General features: G+C 39.5%; 1 protein-coding gene across 4 annotated transcripts in view; it reads left to right on the top strand.

The window, feature by feature from the left end:
* The first annotated feature begins 1,070 nt into the window (after positions 1 to 1,070).
* The window catches only part of MAPRE2 (microtubule associated protein RP/EB family member 2), a 142,777-nt gene continuing 121,889 nt past the window's right edge, over positions 1,071 to 21,958 (top strand). The window contains exons 1-3 of one of the 4 annotated variants that reach the window (XM_081078179.1): positions 1,142 to 1,173; positions 2,447 to 2,651; positions 19,951 to 20,012. In XM_081078179.1, the coding sequence (XP_080934305.1) occupies positions 2,628 to 2,651; positions 19,951 to 20,012 (86 nt within the window). In that variant the 5' untranslated portion in view covers positions 1,142 to 1,173; positions 2,447 to 2,627. Of the gene's footprint in view, positions 1,174 to 2,446; positions 2,652 to 19,950; positions 20,013 to 21,958 lie in introns of all 4 variants that reach the window. The other 3 variants (XM_081078177.1, XM_081078180.1, XM_081078178.1) reach the window with 3 other exon arrangements.

Below are 21,958 nucleotides of genomic sequence, written 5' to 3'. Positions count from 1 at the left end.
ATCCCTCTGCAAAGTCTCACAGAAACATCTGGGAGCAGCAGGAAGGTAACTGGGATAATTACAGTGTGTGTCTCACATCCTTGCCAGGTCCCTGAATTAGCATTGAGAGTTACCCAAGGCAAATAATCATCTTTATTACCAAAGAGGTATCAGTTTTATGGGAGCAGGGAAGAGTTTAATTAAAGTTTGGGAAATACTGGGTTAAGTCACTCCAATATGCAGACTTCACTTGAATGGATGCTGGAGAAATGGAGACAATTTTTCCCCTGAATTGCAATTTTTGGGGGAGAAAAGTATGTATGTATGCGTTCTGCAAGGGCAAAAGGAAGGATTGAGACAACAGGTTCTTGAGGTTTCAAACACTGGAGATCAGCAAGTTTTGGGACTGCTTCCAAAAGCAGCAGAGACTGAGCTGCATCTTGAAGCCAGATCATTTTCTCAATTCATTTCCTTCAAAATAGGTGCTGTTCCAAATGGACACGTGCCCACATCAATAATCTGGAGTTAGCTTATCCAGCCTGGATTCAATTTGCCAAATAGAATCCAAATATCAACAGCACCAAAAAGCAGATTTGAAACCTCAATAAAACTTGGTATTATTACCTTGTTAATCGTATTATTCGCCTTAAAATTGCCCAGTTTAATAACGTTCATGACAAAACTAGTTTGCCCCTGATGATCAGTTCCCCAGGTACAAACAATTGGTGTAAAAACCGGATGCACGTCGTTTGCTGTGCAGACCCCCCACCCCCCGTCAGGTACTTAATTCGGTGTGTGGCGTTAGCCGTTTCAAGCCCCTTCTTCAAGTCGCACCGGCCTCCTCCTTCTCGAGTGGGGCCTAACAGCCCCACGCATTTCCCCAGCTGGCACTTTATTCCTGTTACCAACTCACCCTGGCTTCCTAGGGTCCTAACCAGTGTGCCGCCTTCCAATTGAGCCGCCAGTGGGTCACCCCGGACCCGGCCCGGCCTCTGCTCCGCTGGGGTCCCCACCCCTCACTCCTGAGGAGGGTGGTAGCGAGGACCTGACTCTCTCCGTGAACTAGCCGAGCGGCGGCGGTAGCAGACAGCGAGTCACGTGTGGCGGTGGGGGCGGAGCGCGACCGGCGGGGTGGGTGGAGAAAACAAAGCCCCCAGCTGTCAGTAGAGGAAGGAGGCGACCGCGCCGGAGCAGGTGAGTCAAGTGCATTTAAAGCGGTACCGCCCTGACGCACCCAGACACCCCCTGCCCTGGCGTAGTCCCTCCCAGACCAGGCGCTGGCCTCGCCTCCTCCCGCCGCCGGAGGGCTGCAGTCAACTGGTAGCCGAGCCAGCGGGACCGGGGGGTCTCCGAGCCCAGCAAGAAGTTGTGCAGGGGTCGGCGCCGGGGCCCCCGGTGGGCACCCGCCGCGCTCCCGCGGGCTGTATCTCTCCCGGGGCGCCAGCGATGCTCACCCCGGGAAAGGGGAGGGATTCGGGGCTGCCACGCTGGCAGGAGCAAAGTGGAGTGGCTTGGGGGTGAGGGCCGGAGCTGTCCAGGACAGGGACACTTGGCGCTGGTGACGAAGGGGTCTGGCGGGCGCGCGCCCGCAGCGCACTGACCTAGAGGCATCCGAGTCGCGGCGCCGGGACTGAGAACGAGGGGCACTGGCAGGAGCTGCGCGCGTGGGGGCAGACCAGGAAGTGCAGCGCACGGGCGCCCGCCGGCGGGGGAGCAAGCCCGGCAGCCCTAGCTCTGCTGCCCCCTCCGCTTCCCCTCTCAGCCTCACCGCTGCCCACTCTGACTCGGCTCCCGCCAGTGCTCCGGACTGCGGAGCTGGGTCGGTGGGAAAGAGAGGGAGTTAGTATTTTGAGCCCAAGTTGTTGTTCTTCAGGGAACACCCTGCACGCGGAGCGAGGGTAACTCAGCGATTCCCCCACTCTGCTTCCGTACGCAATTCTTCAATTCACCCTTAGACGGGCTGTACCGAGGCCAGAAATCCCACAAAGGGGCGAAAGAGGGGTGGGCACAGAAAGACACCCCCGCCCCCGCGCCTGGATCGTTCGGAAATACAGACTTTCAAACCCCCAAAGAGCCAATTGATTTGGTCACCCCTGGAGTCACTTTGCCAGCCCCGTACCAATGGTTGTCCAGTGCAGACGGCAAAGCCATAACCTCGGAGGAAGGGGCGTTGCAGCCATTTGATCAGGAGGAGCCTTTGTCTTAACCCCCAGTCTCGTTCTGCTAGTCCTCGCTGGGTCCCTAGCGCGTGGAGTAATTAATAATTCCGAACATTAGCGGTCCCTTTATCTCTGAACCAGCCGACGCTGCTGTCTCCTCCCTGAGGGTTTTCTCCATCACTTGCTCTTCCAAAAAATGGTACGTGGTCCAGACCCACTAAGCCAGAGGAGGTCACTAAACGCACTGTAGTACAGTCATGTAAAATCAAGGGTTAAAGCGTTCAAACCAGCACCCTCCCGCCCGCCAGGAGACGGAAGAACTTTCTTGATTAGCATAGTATCTGCCCTCGGGCCGCGCTGCGAGGCGGCGGTTCCGTCCCAGTCGAAGTGAAGCGTGCAGTCCCATCTTGATTGAGGTTTGAACGCAGCACCTGCTTCTAATCTGAGAGGACCCAAGGCTTACAGCTTTGCCGAACAAGACATTGTGGAATGAAACAGAACAGAGATCAAAAGGTAACCGAAAGAACTGCAACTTTTAAGATGCTTCTCGTGGGCGCTAAATCTAGCTGTTTTTAGCAAAGGGGGACGGGTCCTTCTCTAGCCAGTGCCCCTACTGGAAATGTCCCATTGCTTTACTAGGGTTCTTTTCTGCCAAACTAAGATATCAGGGGCCATGGCCCGGTAGATCTCCAAGACAGGAGGTCTGGGAGCCCACCGAGTGGTCATTAGGTAAGCTTAACGGACAGGTTTCCCTTGCATGGGAAGAGTGATTCTCAAAGCAAACGTTCCCAAACTTTGCTGCCTAGTAGAATCACCTGGGGAGCTTTGAAAATCCCTGCTGTCTATCTCTCATCCAGTCCATTTAAATTAGACTGTTTGGAGATGAGAGCCAGGCATCAGTATTTATTATTATTATTATTATTATTATTATTATTATTATTATTATTATTATTTTATACTCCAGTGATTCCATTGTGCCGCAAAGCTTGAGAATCACTGACGACGCAAAGGAAGAGTTCAGTGGGCAGCATCTGCAAGCGTTGCAAGACAAGATGCCAGTTTAACAACTTGGATGGGTGGGAGTAAAGACGCTGAAACTGGGGTGCCGCTGAAGAACGCCCTAGGGCGGGGGACTGTCATCCGTCAGCTTGGTTGGCAGTGACACCTGGCACATCGTTTTTCACCCTCTCTGCCTTGGTCTGGTTCTTAGTGGAAAGATCAGAGTTCACTGTCGGTGCCTGGCTGCTGCACGGTTGTTAAGGAGACGGGTAGAAACTTTCATTCCCGTAGTAACTCACGTGTAGCAGGCAGTGGGGAAACCCAGCAGAAACCAACTCGGAGCAGTCTGGTGAGTCAGCAGCAGGCTGCAGTCCTAGGCGGAGCCCGGGAATAGGAAGTAATTACATGGAGCAGCTTATTGACGTGCACAAATGCCACTCCTTTGAAAACATATTTGAATATCTGATCAGGATCTGTTTGCTTGTATGAGCCGCTCCCTTTTCCAGCTCCCATTCTACCTGCTTCAAATAATGCTCTCTCCTGTGAGCCGACCAGACATCTTGTCATTTCTTTGGTGTTGAGGCATATAAAAAACCGTTGGAAAATAGTGAACTGGTTTAGGTGATTTCAAGTATGTGAAGAAGAGATAAATTTTCAATACGTAAATTTTTGAATACAAAAACGTCAAATGCTGTTTGATTATACATTCAAGAGTGGATTAAAGGATCTATTTAAATAGCAATGCTTACAACTAACATTTTATATGAAATCTTATGTTTGCTATTACCCAAAGTTTTCCTGCTTAAAAAAAGTTATCCCCAAGGGATGAGCCTAAATAAGATGAACTGTTTAAAATGTACACAAAGTTTATTAGGAAAAACTTAATTTTCTTATTTTTATTACTATTTTCGTCATTATACCTCTCCTTTCTTCATTATTCTTTATATCACCATGACTCGCTACCGTTTCCTAAATGCTTTCTTACCCATTCTCAGTTTCTTTAAGGAGGAACAGTGCTTGGCACAGAGCAAACTTTCAGTATTGTCAGCTACAGAACTTTGAACCACTTGAAGCACTTATTTACCCTGCTTGGTATTCTGTCATCTCGTAGGGGCCTGCGTGTCTGCAGCCCCAATAGCAGAGTACAAGGCCTTTCATATTCTTGATGTTGCTTGTATGTACTAAACATTATCGGAAGGTGGGGTGAACATTTATATCAAAGCATCCTGAGTACCTTCAGTTTTGTTATTTTTCAAGACAAACATTCTGAAGATGTAGGAGCCAAAGTGCTAAACACAAAACAATTTGGCATTCTAAGCATAAACCAACAATTGTTATAATACCTAACCACACTCTCCAGGGGTCAAAGATTCACATCAAAAAAGTTCACTCTCTACCAATTATTAGGGGAAAAGCACATACCCAACTATGTGGATGCCTAAAGGAATTCATTAAGCTAGGAGAGTTATTTCAAAGTTAGACAAATAGCAGGTTAATAGTTAAGCAGCTTTTATTGTCATCTGCCTACTGCTTTCCTTAAGATAGCATAAGTACATTTATATAGCCAGCATATTTAAAAGGGGGAAATTGGATATATTCTTTGACCGATACCACCCAAACTAAATATTATTACTAAATGTTAATAAGGATTTCCGAAGGCCAAAATGATGTAAATGCATCCATTCTCATTTCTGTGTAGCTTAGAAAATTGACTAGGGATGCACTTCTGAAATTCCAATCACTTTGGCAGGAGGTATAAGATACTGGAAGGCTGAAATGTAAACTAATAAAATGGGACTAATCCAGATGAATCAGAAACTATTCCTCCAAGGATGGTGTATACCTAGTTCTGTAATGATTATAAGTAGGACAAAAGGGGTGGGGGGGAGAAAAGAAAGACGTCATTTCAATTTTAGAAGCTCTGAAGTTTTTGAGAACAGATGAGAACCACAGATGAGAACCAATCAGTCTTATTACTTTAAATTTATACCACCCTTTGGTCTTATTAACATCTAACAAGACCAAATAAGGGACTACACATAATTGGGTAGATAGTATTCCCATATGCCTAATAGCGCAAGAAAGTCCAAAAATGAAGCGATCTTCCAAAGTGGCAAGGCCAAGGCGAGAAGCCTGGGGTACTGATTCCTTTTCTAGGGTCTATCATACTGTTTGTTTCTTGAGTAAGTTTTGGTGTAATCTTGCCTAGAGGCTTTGACGAGACAAGTTCAGTTCCAATTCTCTCCTCCCTCCTTAAAACAGGAGGAACTATTCACATACATCGTGTTCTCACAGACTTTATTCTTAAATAACCTTTGGACTAGGCCAACCTCAAATATGCTGAGCCATGGTTAGCTTCATATCTAGAAAACCAAAGTCAGAAGTTTTTAAATCTTTGCCCAAGTTATAGAAGTATAAAGTCTCTTGTTTTAAGGGCCCTTAAAAGTTAGTCTCACCAGCCAACAAAATCTTAAATGCTCTGGCCAGCGTCTTCACCAGTAAGTAGTCCTCTGACTAATGCTTCCAACATCTCTCTCACCGTACATTCCAGGCATGGGAGACTGCAGCATCTACTCCCGGGAGATCACAAAGATTAAATCCAACTCTCTTATGTATTCACCAGCAACCATCCTAAACATTTAAAATGAATTTATTCTCCTCAATCAGAAAACAATATGACTATAGTATTTCAAATCTGTTCATTGTACACATTTTTTGCTCTAAATTTGCACCCAAAAGTCTCCAGAGAAGTATTCAAAATTATGGTTTGTTACACCAGAGCTTCATAGAATAGAATCATTGGGCAATGTGCTTCCCACAAACCTAATCTAATCATCTACACAGTTCAAAATTGACAAACTTTGTACAATGACATTAAGTTCAGGCTGCGTTGAAAACCGTGGCTCCAACTATTTCAGGGATCAGGATCAGCGTACTATGACCTCTGTCCCACGAACTAGGATTGGTTTTTATGATTTTTAATGATTGAAAACATATTTTTCAAAAACTATTTGGAGACACTTAAAATGGCATGAAATTCGAATTTCAGTGTATGAAATAAAGTTGATTGCACACAGTCATACTTGTTTGCTTACATCTCGTCTAGGGCTGCCTCTGTGCTACATACACCTACCTCCACCAAATGGAATAGTTGCACTGAAGACCATATGGGCCACAAAGCCTAAAATATTGACTGAATATTTACAGACAAGGTTTGCAGACCCTTGATTTTTTTCAATTCAACACACTTCAGTTTTAAATGAGAATTTGCTCACTTAAAGCCTTGGTCTTTTTTCAGGTTTTTTTTCCCTTTAGAGAAGAGGGAAAAATTTTTTTGTTTTCAAACTAATCACTAAAGATAGTTTAGTTTCATATCCTCCTTTTGTGTGATTTCACTTTGCAAAAGTTAAAATATTACATGAATTTTAGTGATATGGTTAACTGTAAAACTTCTGTACCTTAAACAAGCCCAAACAGTGCAATACTAACTCACACTGAGCTATGTCACTGTTTCCAGAGCTTTAGAAAATGGGATAACACACCCTTGACAGCAAACCCATGGTGACACTTTGCCTTAACTCTTTAGCAGTATCAACTTCCTTTTTCTCTAACCTGTGAGGGCATTTACATGCCTTTTTGTTTTAGTATATAAAGGCATAATTGGAGGATTTATTCAGATTTAGAAAATTTTCATTGACTGTCACTTCATACTGCTGCTTTTGGAAATAACACTACTCTACTAAAGTACACATTTAAGATAAATACATTACTACTTAAAAAGGCAGTGATCATTTAATAATAAACAGATATACACATAATCAGTTACATCACTAAAATCTGATATAATGCCATGTACAATGTAGTTTGAAATTTCCGAATTCTAAAATGGATCAAATTATGATCTAGAAATTCAAATATTTGCCTTCTGCCCAAAGCTCAACAAATTACTGTTAAAATTCTAGGAAGAATATTTGAAAGAACAATAACCACATTGATAGGAACTGGTCTTAATTTTTTTCTTGTAAGGGTTGCCTCTCATAAAATTTCCTTCAGTTAAGAGAACTTCCTCTTTTTGATGACTTCTTAGAGCCACAGATCATTTGCAAATGAATTTCACTTAGATTAATAGAGCAACTTTAAGGGTTGCATATAACTGGTGTCTTCTTCATCCTTTCCAGAAATAGCACACCTGCAATTTAGAGACAAAAAAAAGGAGTTCTTTTTTCACTAAATCAAACAATGCACTATTAATAATGCAATGTGTGAGGTACTTGAGATCAGCTAAATCATTTCTGAAAACAAGCAAGTGTATTTAATCCCATCCTAGAACATGTAGGCATGTACATGTTGGCATGTAGATAACTAAGTCCCAAGGTAACTTAACCCACTAGTGTTCCTGTTGGCATAATTGGGAGAGGAGGAGGAAAGGGGACATCTGAAGATAGATTGTGTAATTCCTATGTGGACTGGGTAAAGAACCAGTTCAGGTGAAATTAACTTTCCTCCCTTATCATAATTTAGATTTCACATTTTTACTAAATACATTTTATTTAATATAGCTCATGTCATACATACGAATATAATTTGTAGTTCTCTAAGTAGTTATCTATCAAAGTAGTTCCTAAATTAGGAACTAAGTGAATTTACTATATTTTTAATGGAGTAGGGGATTCATAATTGTTAATTGCTTAAATAGGGGCAAAACACTTAAAAGAATTTTGCTAACAGGCAAATCTTGGTTCCAACTTAGAATTAATTATAAACACCAGAACAGAAATGACTATTAGTATTGGAAATTGGTAGAAGGGAAAATTAGCAAGAAAAGGCAGCTGGAAAATGAGGCAATTCCTTTTAGCTTTGCTAAAGTATCTGAAACTGTTTATTGCATGTATACATAAAAGTGAAATCAAAACTAGATTACCTTCTTTAAAGTTTGGTAAAATCTGCTTTCAACAACTGATAAGCAAGAGGTGAGAGAGTACCTGCAACCATGTTACAATTTCCTTCCTTCTTTCAAAGATAATCTTAAATCCAATCAGCTTGCTGAAATCTGATATATTAAGAACCTTTCATGATTCTACCCAAAAAACCACTATCTACATTTCCCCACTGAGCTTCTCCAGCCCTCCAAAAGTAGAAAAGGGAGAGAGCTGGAAGAAAAACCTTCCTGCTTTGCCCCACCTGGTCCTTCCCTGAACAGGAAGCTATCAACATTAACACTCAACTTAATTTCCAGCTTGGCCTCTATCATGATTTTTTTTTTAAGTGTGGCCTTCTGGGCACAAATCTCCTAAAAGAGTTTTCACAAATCAACAGCAGTTATAAATGAGTGCTCTACATGGTACTGGCAAATCCAGAAAGCAATTTTCTGTGCAGTTTGAATATTTAAACAATACCATCAGTGGGTATGTTAATTAACTACCCCAGCACGCCTCTATCTTTTAGCACTTCAAGGTCAGTTAAAATTTGGGATATGCTTTTATCTAGGGTTGCAAGGTAAAACACAGGACACCAGTTAAATCTGAATTTCAAAAAAATAATTTCTTTTTTAGTATAAGTATATCCCATACACTGCATGGGATAGACTCATACTGAAAAATTTAATCTTTTCATCTGAATTCAATCTGATTTAATCTTTAAATCTAAATTTCAGATAAACAATTTTTTTAGTATTAAATAAGATATACTCATACTAAAAAAAATTAATCTTAAATTTAACTGGGTATCCCATTATTTTTGGTTGTTGTTCGTTTGGAGTTTTACTTTTGTTTTCTCTTTTTGTTTTTGCTAAATTTTGTAACCCTACTCTTATCCTATAATAAACCTCAAAATGGCTAGCTTTCCTCATCCATAAAATATCTGATCTGAGACTATCTTTCTGGGATAATAAATTAAAATGTCTGAGCTACCTTCATCTATTAAAGAAAAAACTCAAGCCAGTATCTGAAGTTTTCTGCACAATTTGCTTTATTAACGGGGAAAATAAAAAGTAAAACCAGAACTAAAAAGTTAGCAATCTTTTTATTTCATAAGCTATGTTAAGGTACTTTCTATTCTTTCACAGACCTTTTAGTAGAATAGATACATCAATAGGTAAATTGTTAGCTCATAGTGGAGCAACTTGAGAAACCCATCAACCATGTGGGTGTTTCTAATCAAAGTTCGATCCTACATGATCCCACTGAAGTTCAGTTCCAAAGTGATTACAAGGATGCCTTGCTAGTCACGTGTGGTCCCAGAACCTGCAGCATCCGCATCACCTTTGAATTCCTGAAAATCAGAACATCACGCCGCACCCCAGACCTTCTCAATCAGAATGTTTAACAAGAATCATAGGTGATTCATATGCACATTAAAGTTTAAGAAGATTCAGTTTTTCACACAGAAATTGGTCTTTTTGTTTAATACCACGTTGAAATGATCTTTCACAAACTCTTTTAATAGCTAAGAAGGAATAGTTTCTTTTGATCAAATATCTTCCAAATAGGCAACTACTGTATTTCTATTTTATTCATGTGAAAATGCTAAATGATTATTTCTAATATTGTTTTACAATGAGCATATGTAACAAAATAAGACAAATGTAAGTTTCTAAAAGGTTCTCATATGGACTAACTTGACAGCCTGTTATAAATTAAGAGTCTGGATTATCCTTGATTATTAACCTATAAATTAGGTGGCACACATTTCCTGGCCCTCAGATCACCAGCACCGTCTCCTTTGTATTTCTTCATTTCATGTATTGTAACTTCCATAATAATATTCACATATCAACACCACAGATTCATATATTTCTATCCCTAGATTCCTCTAAAACTGAGCAGAGGGCATGCAGATTGAGCCTTTGGCAAATTCCAAACTATTCTGTGACATTTTAAGTTTTAAAAAGTCATTTCAAAGGTTCCACGTATTTTAATTCCTTTTGAGTTCAAAAACCTCACTTCTTTATGCCAGCCTGCCTGTTTTTTGTGTGTGTTTGTTTTAGAAATTATAGTGTTGTATCATAGAAATAATTCTAAAATTGGAGCAAGAATGTCAGAAGGCCTGATGTTTAAAACTGGTTCTACCGATGACTGGCTGGGTGACTCTGGAGATCTTACTTAACGTTCTTCATCAGCATCCCCTAAATCCAGTGTTCTCATCGTCAGATGGAGACAGGCATTGTCTCACCAGATTCTTGTAAGGATCAAATTAGATAACGTGTGTGTGGGTCTTCATGATGACTGTTATGTACAGTGATGATTTGTTTAGTGATCTGTTTCAGATAGGTCTGGCAGTTCACTAAATATTATATGATGTGGTTTCCTGCAACATGCCTAATTTGGAAGAAAGGTGATGTTAATTTTTATGCACAGGGAAGGAACCATAGCCCACATGTCTTATCAACATGTAGCTAGCTCATGGCTTGCTGTCTACAATAACCAGTGGTTACTAACCACAACTCTCCCTTCTGCTCCTTAGAAATGTGAAGTTCTCCGCCTGGCTAAGGAACCAGGGCACCAAACTATGAATTACTCATCAGGGTGCCACTATTGCTCTGCGAAGTCAAAAGACACAAGGGTTTCTTTATTTTTCTGCAAGAATTCTACACAATTCCTCCTGCATTTTTCCCCACGAAAAAATTATTAATGGATTATAAAACATGCTTCAATATTTTTAATTACTCAAACTCTTTTAGTAAAATTATCCCAACGATGCCCTGGGTATAAAATATTATTCCTTCAGTTATTCCATTGATAACACATGTTTTCATGTAGCCATCATAACTGTGTCACTACATAATTATAATAAGATACTAAGTGGCTTTGTATCTTATCTAATCATATAATTCCAAATTGGAAGAAGCTGCATGGTCATTTTGTTAAAAGACACCTCAGTGCAGAATACCCCCCTACACACACACACACACACACACACACACACACACACCACAACATGGAGGAGAAACTTATTCATCCTTTTGTTGTTTTAATAAATGCAGCATAAATTCATTAGTGAAAATCTGGAAAAGATGAGGGAGGGGCATAAGGGGACACACTCCTAATCTTACCACCTCCACGCAACGATTACAAAAACTATTTTTATTTTTCTGTAAAGCTCTTATTGTCTGTACTCACGAGTGATAATATTTCACATACATTTTTCCTTATTATGTTGAACGTTGTTTCCCATATCCAACATAATGTTTCTAGCTTTGATGTCTTTGCACGTTCTTCTACCTGGAATATCTTTCCCTAGTTACCAATCTCAGCCTTTGTCTTATCTCAGGTGTTAATTCCTCTAAGTTCTTGCTGCTCGGAGGGGGCTCATGGGGCAGGGTATCAGCATCGCCTGGGAGCATCTAAAAAATGCCGAAGTTCCAGCCCCACCTCAGACATTCTCAATCAGAATCTGCAGTTTAATGAGATCCCCAGGTGTCCATTGTTACGGGTTAACATTTGAGAAACATTGTCCTGGAAAGCCTTTCCCAACCACCTAACCATTGCCTCTATCCAATTCCCACTGCCCCCCCCCCATCCAGAATAGGTTAGGTGGTTTGCCTTTAATTCCCCACACGTGGGCCTCCCCGGCACATAAAAATTGGTTAGAGAGGGGGATGGACTCAGTCATTTTCACATCTCTCAGTCCTAGCATAGTGCTTAACCTGTAAGAGTTCCCTTTTTTAGTCTTGTTTCATCATTTCCCGACACCACTGCTTTGTAGCTGAAGAAATACAGATGACCGTTTTCTTCCGTGCTGGGAAATGGGGTCCTCAGGTACGACTCTCTTGATCGTTGGTCTGTAGTTCCCTTTTGTTGCAGTCTTTACTGTGGAAAACATTCCGGGGGTGAGTAAGAATGCTTCTTTCTCTGCAAATAATTTCTGAAAGTCCACTGCTGGAACTTTGTCCCTTTTGCTTAAAATGTTAATATCTCTTAAACACCAATATCCCTGGGAGGAACTGCACGTAACATTTGGTGTGAAGGTTGAGCAGCTGGCAGATTTTGGTTAAGTGTTTGGAGAGAGACATAGAGATATTGTTTGTTTGACAGGAGAAGATAGAGAATCCTAGTAAATGGTATAAAAAATAAAAATGGTGGGATGCTCCAAAACAACTAATTCTGACAGATGTTGCAATATTTTTTATCTTGACTCATATCATAGGTCACTTTTTCATTTTAAAAAAAATCACATTTCTTATCTATACATCTCAGAATGGGATTTTCCCCCCATCCTGCCTTTTATCCAGCCCTTCATTTAAAACAAACCACTGATACCCTAGGGATTTTTTTCCCCAGATATTTGTTTTAAAATTGCAGAAAATGTGCAGGTACTTCTATACTGATGTTTCTAAACTCACATTAAAACTAAACAACAACTGAACTCTGGGGAGCAAACCACGTGGTCTTTTCATTGTGGAAGGAATGTTTTGGGACCTCAGGGATGGACAAGCTGATGGAGAGAGACTCGGCCTGGAGGTTGCTGTTAGGAAGCAGCAGGAGACTTATGAGGGCTTTGGCATCAAATTGTACAGAACACAACACGTCTGTCCTGCGGGGCTGTTGTTTGTCTTCTGTGAAAGGAACAAGAGGCTCCTGGTACTGCTTACCAACAGCTCTCACAATTAGCTACACAGACCGCAAGGAGTATAATTATATTCAAGATGTGTGGCTTCCCCCAACCCCACCCTTTCAAGACTTCTGCTGTACTTACCAGTCACCATGGACATCAACTCCAGTGGAATTATGGATCTGAGTTAGTCAGGTCTATGTCTTGTGGAAACGTGTATTAGGTTGTCTTTCTGTCCTGAACTGCTTATCTGAGTGTCTGTGATGATGCTATGCAGGGTAATTTGCCCAGACCTGGGACCTTGGGTGCAGTTTTGTAAGAGTCAGTTGACACCTTCAGCGTGTTGAGCAATCTGACATGAGGTGAGCCATGAGGGATGGGTAGAATAATTGTTGTGTTGTATACACTGTAGCATCGAGCCTATGTCCATTGAGTCATATTCTCAATGACTGTGGCCCATCCCAGTGGAAAGAGAATTTTTACAACATATTCTTGTGAGGCTTGGTGGTGTTTTAAGGTTTACACTTGGAATCTGAGAGCCATGTGCATTTCTGTTTGCTTTTCACATTTTGGGGGTTTGTTTTAAAACGTTTTATAATTACTCACCTCGGGCTTTGTTACTACTCAGTGATTTTGTATGACTTTAATCAAGAGATGTTCATATCTTTGATTTTTCTCTCTGAAAAACTGTTCTCTCTGAAAAACAAATGTTTGTTACTACTGGTCATGAGAGAAGTTCCAGAGATAAAAAATTAAAGGAGAAAGTTAAAATTATTCCAGATATGAAGAGTTAGAGAAATGATAGTCAAAGAGGAAGCAGCAACATCTACCAAGATATTCAAAGGAAAAATAAGCATGAGTTAGGACAAAGAATGGTTGTCTCTAACTACCCCACTAATTCAAACAATGATCTTCTTTTAAAATCTTTGCAAGTTAGCACAACACCATTCTTTTGTTCTTATTATATTAACAATAAGCCAATCGAAACTGATTGTCAGGAGGCCTCGTTCTCATTCTACCTCTGCTTAAAGTGCAATCCAATTCACCTATTGCCTCTAGCCTCATTAATGAAGAGGGTATCTTATCTTTACCTATCCTTTCTCCATGAGATAAGTGGTTTTTAATCCATCTTTCTCAGAATAAAATATAATAGAAAATTCAGTGGGAACTATATTTTTTCCTTTGGACAATCTATAATTTTTTCAAAATGTGAGGAACATATAGTTTTGATAGTCCATTAACACATTGAATTATTTAGTTAAATTGGAATAGGCAGTAGTGACAAAATTCAAACTTCCATTTAACACATGGAGAATGCCATGATAGCACCTCAAAATATAAAAGCAGTGTGATTTCTAGCTGAATTTTTAAGCATTTACTTAGCAACCCTCCTGAGTTCATTTTTCCCTATGCATGTGGTTGTTAGTGTTGAGTCGTCTCTCCATCAGTTGGCCTGGGCTGAGATATAAAGAGGTATCATATCCTAGTAGAGATAAGAGAAGACATGGAAAAAACAGAACTACTAGTCCAGTCTAGCAGTGAGTTGTACTGCGCTGCCCCAAATACAAGCAGAGACAAAAAGGCCTGTAGCCTATGGTTTCCTGTGTCTACACAGTTGCTGGACACTAATATGGCACCTGCCTAAGACACCAGCTCATGCAAGGACAAGAAGAAAAGTAGATTTAACACACAGGGCTTGGACAATGGTAGTCCATCTTTTGAAGGAGGTCATAGCAACCCTCTGGCCCCTGTCAGTCTTAATTGGATCTTACATGGTACCCTTTCAACAGTTTTAACATGTTACTGTGTCACTTTGGATGGTCAAAGGAATAACAGACTATAAAGACAGGACACATATAAAGCATGGTTTCCACTATAACCCAAATACTAACTCTGAACCCTGGGCTGAGCAAGTGAATCTGACCCCACTCCCTCTGTGCTACTTTCCTGCCTCACGAACATTCTGCTCCTTTTCATTATCAATCACACTTGGGAGGAGAGGAGCCATTCTTCTGCTCCAACTACTTTATTTTCAAGGATATCTGATTAAGATGGATAAAAGCATAAGTGAAAATAATTGTCAAAAACTTCACAGAATTATAATGAAGGTGGTATTTCTTATGTGTGTAGTTTGTCTCGTTGTTGTTTTTTTCCTTCTTTAAAGAATTTTACTTTTGTACATTTAGCACCATGAATATTTTATTCTAGAATAGAAAGGGCAATCTATGCCTACTATGGGAAGTAGCAGATGGATAAAGGAGGCTTCTAAGAAGGGAGGGTTAGGCTCACTTCGTATGAAAAGAACTGAATTTCTCTTTTATTATAGCTTTCACATTAGATGGTTTCTGGGAATTATCTTGTATTTTTACAGAAGTCCAAATCACACAGCCATAAGAAGTTTATAACATCATTGCTATTCTGAACATATACCACCAGAATCCCATTATCAGCCACCTATAATTTTTCAAAAACCCTTAAATGCACAATGTGGGTCATTGGTAGTTTTGCCTTTCTGAAGGAGAGGAATGTTTTGTACCATACTCAGTACCCAAGATTCAGTGTAATTTGACCTCCTTTACTTGCCAGATAATCTCATTTGGTTTTGGTTTCCCTGGTGTGTGCTCAGCTCTGAGCTTCCCGGCAGTCATGCCTCTAAGTCCCATGGGGAAGTTGAACCGGGCAGGCTCTTGGCCCCCCCTCTGCTGCCCCTGGGAAGGCCCTTAACCTGACTGGAGACCACTAATTGAGGAGGCGCTGGTGGAGGCGGAGCTCTCTGGAAAGCTGTTATCGAGTAGGATCAGCCTAAGGATTAATAGCCTGTGACCTTCTGTTCATGGTTACAAGCTGCTTTATTCCTAGAAAGCTGCGGACCTCCCACACTAAAGAATGTGACATAGAACTGGAGTGATTCGAAATCTCTAAGTAGCCAAGGGGAGTTTGGAATTTAGGCTACAGCTCATTCTAAAACTCCAAAGAGAGCTTAGTCAACTCCTAAGAGGAAAACTTGGGTTTGGGTCCCAGCGATGTTCTCTTCTTGGAAAAGCTGAGAGCAGCTGGGGAGGCGGGAATTCTTGTCTCTTTGTGAGAAGAATGTTTTAATCTTATGTTGACCAGAATCCTCATTGGCTACATACATTGCACTAAAGAAAGCTCTTAAGTTTTTCAATGGCATGGCATGACGGAAATATTTTTACAACCCTTTTTTCACTCTGATATCCCTCTCATGTTCCTGTGGCTTTATGGTCAGACAAGGAAACCATCTTTTGGGGGGTGGGAGACTCTCTAGCTGATGTTCTTGCTCCTATGCCTCACACATGGGATGCTAGAACTCTGAGTTTGTTTAAAGAAAGAAGATTTGAAATTTCTAGAATATGAGGGAAAATGGACTTTTGTAAAAACAGAGAATGTGCTTTGTTAAAGAGTTTGGCGCTGTCATGACTCTTGTTCTAACAAAGATATTTGGTCTTTCAAGTGAAAACAAAATCAACAAGCGCAGAAAAAGCATCTGGCTTACGGCTGCTAGCATGAAGGGAGCCTTTGCAAGAGTCTCTTTAGGTGGAGGTGATTAAAGATATGCCCTCACTTAGTATGTGGCCCATGTTAGAATACAGGACACCTGCCTTGTCACCCAAAAAAAGCCACCAAGGATGAAATTCTATTCCTGTGCAAATAATAAGATGTGGGAATTTTGGAAATTCTTGGCTAGCATGAACTTGAAGGTGAGAGAGGTCATTTCCAAAATGCAGACTGCATCAAACTGCTACTTAGGAATCACTTCTGGTTTTGAGTGTTTTTGTTCATATCAATATTTTGAATTTTAATGCAGGGTTGAAAAGGTAAATGTAGGAGAAAGATAGGCAAAACTTGGACAGCAAAATGTTGGCAATGGTTTCTGAGTGCTAAAATTGTGGGTGAGATTTTTTTTGCTTGAATCTGTGCAAAGTGAAGCAAATTTTCCACCCCAACTTGCTTAATGCTTTGGGGCTTTGTTTTTCTCTGGCAAAACAGTAAGAGAATAAAAGAAGGGAGTTATCTTGTTCAATTTTAGTTGCTGTCCAATCTCCTGATTTTTTAAATTAAATTTTTATTTTGAGACAATTGTACATTAACATGTAGTTGTAAGAAACAATACAGAGCTATCTCATGTTACTCAGTTTCCTCCTCGATGTTAATGTCTTGAAAATCTATAGCACAATGTCACAAGCAGGATATTGACAATGATACATTTTCAAGATACAGAATATTTTCATCACCATGAGGATCCCTCATGTTGCCCTTTTATGACTAAACCCTCTTCCCTCCAGCCATCACTCCCTCCTTAGCCCTGGCAACCACTAATCTCTGTTCCATTTCTACAGTTTTCTCTTTTCAAACATGTTAGATACATGGAATCATACAGCATATAGCCTATTGGACTGGCTTTTTTCACTCAGCATAATTCTCTGGAAATTTATCCAGTGTTTTGCATATGTCAATAGTTGGTTCCTTTTTATTTCTGACTAGTAGTCCATGGTATGGATGTACCACAGTTTGTTGAACCATTAACCTGTCAAAGGATATATGGGTTGTCTCCAGTTTTTGGCCATTATGAATAAATCTGCTATAAAAATACGTTTTAACTTCTCTGGAAAAGTGCGTAGAAGTATAATTGGTAGGTTGTATAGATAGTTGCATTTTAGTTAAAAAAAAAAATCTAACAAGCAATATATGAATGAATTAGTTTCTTCTCATCCTCACCAACATTTCATGCTGTCACTTTATTTAGCCATTCTGATAAGTGCATAGTGATATCTGATTATGGCTTTTAATTTTCTCTTACCTAGTGGCTAATGAGGTTGAATATCAGTTCATGTGCTTATTTGCTCTCTGTATATCCTCCTCAGTTAAATGTCTGCTCATCTTTTGCCCATTTTCCAATTGTTTACTGTTTTTACTGCTGAGTTTTGAGATTTCATAATTTTAGATACCAGTCCTTAAGTAGTTTCAAATATTTTCTTCTAGTTTATACCTTTTATTTACATCCACATCACATGGGCAAAAGTTCTTAATTTTGATGAAGTCTAATTTATCAATTTTCTCTTTTATGGATTGTGTTTTTGGTGTCAAGGCTACAAAGTTTTTTCCAACGCCCTAGATTCCAAAGATTTTCTTCTATTTTTTTCTAAATGTTTCATAGTTTTACATTTATGTAGTGATTCATTTTGAGTTAATCTTTATATAAAGTGTGAAACTCCTTAACTGCTCTACATCTGCCCAACACAGAACTGTTGCCTCGCCTGTCGCCCCCATTGGAGGGGAGCCTAGACTTCCACCCTCGCACGACTTTGTCACGTTGATCACCTACTATGTCCTGGAGCAAACGTTCTCTAGGTGTTTCAAATCAGTGGCAAAGGCCTGGCTTTTAAGGCAGCATGGTGTGGATGAGAAAGCTGATACTAGAGTCCATCAAATTCAGTTAGAATGTAGCTGCATGATATTGGGCAACTGCTCTACTACTCTGAGCCTCAGTTTTTTTCAATTGTCATAAGACGGTTTTGAGGATTAAATAAGATAAAATATGTGAAATGACTTGTGCAAGCATGTTCAATAAATGATCTCAATTCTTCTCCAAACTGTCCAGTGCAGCTGTTGGAAAATTAGCAATGGGTTGTTGTCAGAGAACAGAAAAATGCCAGTTGTGTACAGCAATCCTGCATTTTCTAAGGGCTAATTACCAGGTTTATAGATTAAACTAGGAACCTATGCTCGTTGCTTCCCAGCTTGGTGGCCAATACTTTAACTAGTACCTAGCTATATTACTAGGCAAAGAGGACAAATGAAAATATTATTCTGATCCAGTTAACATTTTCTAGAAGATTGGAAGACTTAGAAAAAGAAACTGATATGGATGGGAACAAATTCTCTTTAAACCTGACTTTTTAGTTTTATAGGAAATTAAATTACAGGAAAAAATTGTGAATTATTCATAAAATTAAATTCTACTATAAAACACATAAAGCAATTCTACCTGTTCTATCTGAAGAAAAAAATAATTGTTAGCTTACCTGAGTACAGTTCTTGAAACCATTCATGCTAAATTTTCTGATTTTTAAACAAATTACGACTTTTACAAATTACGTTTGAGCTCCCTTATTGAATAGTGTAACATTGAAAATTCAGCTATCACTTTTACTGTTATTCTCTCAACACTTACCATTTTATTTTCGTTTTTTTCTTTTGCCATTGCCTCTTTCCCCTATAGAAAAAGTATTAAATGCCTCCTCCTCCCTTTCTTAAAATCCTTCTCCCAATGACATCTCTAGAACTATATCTGGGATTAATGACTTTGTGTTGGATCTACACCAATATTTTATTTTATATAATTGATTTTATACTGAATAAGCACCAAAGGCATTTCTGAAATGGCCATATACAAAAACCACAGAAAGCAATGTACCGGGAGAGGGCTTAGTTGGAACGTGGAAAGAGATCACTCCTAACGTGTTTCTTGGAGAGGTGGGAGGACCAATAAAGCTTATGTGCATATGCAGTTTAGGTCCTTTTTATCAGCATCTGCCTCCGTTACTAGCCTCCCCACACCCCTAACATTGGACCCTCAAGACCCGGAGCTCGGACACCTTTCTCAGCCTCTAGAATTTGATATGCCCCATTCATCAGTTTACTGTCTTATCACTTAGCAAGACCATGTTGTGAAGAGAAATAGTTTATTCATATAAAGAAAGTAAATTTGCACTTGTTGGTGCATATATTTTGAAACTTGATCCTGGCATTGCTTATCCTGTTAAAATTAAACATAAACCTTTTGTCTGGAAGACTGAGCCTGTGTCAATACTAGATATAAAACCTGCAAATTAACTTAGAGTTGAAGAAGTCCATACTTTAATTTATGGCATTTGAGACTCCACTGAGGCACTGCTTCCTGGGGTCATCTGCTAACACGATTCTCATCACATCAGACTATCAGGGAAAAAAGAGAGAAAAAAAATTCTCTGCATAGGACTGATATTGTACTAAATATTCACCAACTATAATAAACCAACCTAGGAATTAATCTAATAATATAGCTTGAGAACCTTATTGTTTTGCTGACTTAATCTCTCTCATGGTAAAATCAAATGAATTTGGATGTTTTGTGTACATCTTTCCTTTAATTTCCTTTTCCACTGCTGGCCACACCCAATTAACTAAATTATAACTCTTTCCTCCAATGTTTTCATCATATTAATTGCGCTCTTTATTCTTTTTTTCATTTTTACTGTCGCAGCATCCCAATTCTCAGAGGAACAGTTCATCTCGACAGCCAGGGAGAGAGCCTGGATGCTCAAGGTAAGGTTTAAATATAAATTATGTTGTATGACTTACAGGTTAATTGTTTACAGAGTAAATGGAAGTACTATGAATGCTTTCGCAACAGATTTATTTTCAAAATTCCCTATACAATAAAAGTAAATATTTGAGTAAACATGCTTTGTTAAAACATTATTTTTCAAACTATATTCCATTTGCTACATGTACTAAGGGCTAATTAACTGCTGTCAGCAATTCTTCTAAAAATGGTCCAGCCAATTAAAGTTTAATTTTGGAGATCTTATTAATGATAAGTGAAAGGAAAGCATATCAAGATAATAATCGAAGGACCTCATGACATTTCTAATTGTGAATAAATGAGTATTTTATCTCGTGAAAAATCAAGGCAATTGCTCTCTTGGCTTTATAATAGAGAGAGATGGGTATCTTGAAAAGGAGATGAAAACCTGGAAAGCCTCGTTTTTTTCAGTTTTGGGATCTGTGTTTGAGACAACCTTTTGACCTTCAGTTGTTTTCCACTGGTATGCCGAGTTTGTAATAATGCCTTCAAGGTTCGCTTCCAGGAGCTCCTTAGAACAAAGGAACAATCAACTAAAATTCCACCAGATGGCAATATTTGGAAAGCCATACAGAGTGGTTTCAAAGCTATGAGCTACTACTGCTCACACAGAGAATTATTTCACAAAGTATATCGGCCTAGATTTCATCCAAGGTGCTGTAAACATCTTTTGTATTACTTCTTTTTTCCCCACAACATCAAAACTGTTTCCAAGGGGAAAAATAAAAGGTGTATGGGATGTACGTATTTTGTTTTACATTCTGGAATGATAAACTTAGAACTTCATTCTTATATAATTCTCCAAACTGTATTGGTGAGTATTAAAAATTGAAATCAGTGGATAGTATACTATATTTGTCATGGGGTTTCTTTGTAACAAGTGCTATGGTTGATGATCATTTTTAAATCATTTATTTTAGAAGAGAAACCTAAAATACTTCTCGTAAAAAAAAAAAAAATTAAGGAGTTACCTTGATATTAAACCAAGTGAAATTTGCATGTACAAAAGTATTTGTATTGAATTGAAATAATTAAGGTTTATTTAAATAGGATGAGTAAACTTTCCCCCTTTTGTTCTAATGAAAGTAGAGATACTGTATCCTGAGTGGTGTCCAAACAGCTGGATTCATCAGGGATCAGAGCTGGCTCAAGGGCAGTGTTGGGACAGAGAGAAGTGGAAATGTACCTGAGGGCAATTGAAATAGGAAAAACTGGGGGACAGGGGGAAGTAGATGAGGGTAAAGGGGATCACATATATGGTGATGGAAGGAGAACTGACTCTGGGTGGTGAACACACAATGTGATTTATAGATGATGTAATACAGAGTTGTACACCTGAAATCTATGTAATTTTACTAACAATTCTCACCCCAGTAAACTTTAATTTAAAAACAAAAATTGGAAAAAAAGAAATAGGAAAAACCAAGAAGAGGAGTCACCTAAACTTTCTTCATGCACGTTAAAACAGTTCCTGAAAAGACGTCGAGTGCCCTTTGAAACCTGCTCTTGTGCTACTAGCCCTTCTAATGGGGGCCCTATATGTCTGGTGTCTGGGACAATCCTGGTTTACTTCTGTTGTCCTGGAGTAATGTCTATTTAGCATCCTCCTTACCCTCAAAAGTGTCTTACTTTGGACAATAAATGATACGATCACCCTATCTTCCAGCTTGGCACATATGAAGAAAAATAGACAAAGGTGGTACAATGCCTAAATTGGGTATCTGTTCATAAACCTCCTCTTATATCTGGAGCTACAGGATATGATTCTTCTTTTCTTTTTCCTTATAAATGATTCTTCTTTTTCTTTTTCCTTATAATGATTCTTCTTTTCTTTTTCCTTGTAAAGAGCTACATAGTAAATATTTTCTGCTTTGTGGGCCATCTAGTCTCTGTTACAACTATGCAA

This window comes from Rhinolophus hipposideros (genome assembly GCF_964194185.1).
Source record: "Rhinolophus hipposideros genome assembly, chromosome: 17".
In the NCBI taxonomy this organism is placed as follows: Eukaryota; Metazoa; Chordata; class Mammalia; order Chiroptera; family Rhinolophidae; genus Rhinolophus; species Rhinolophus hipposideros.
Note: the sequence above shows the minus strand (reverse complement) of the source record. Positions and strands in the feature narration are given on the sequence as shown.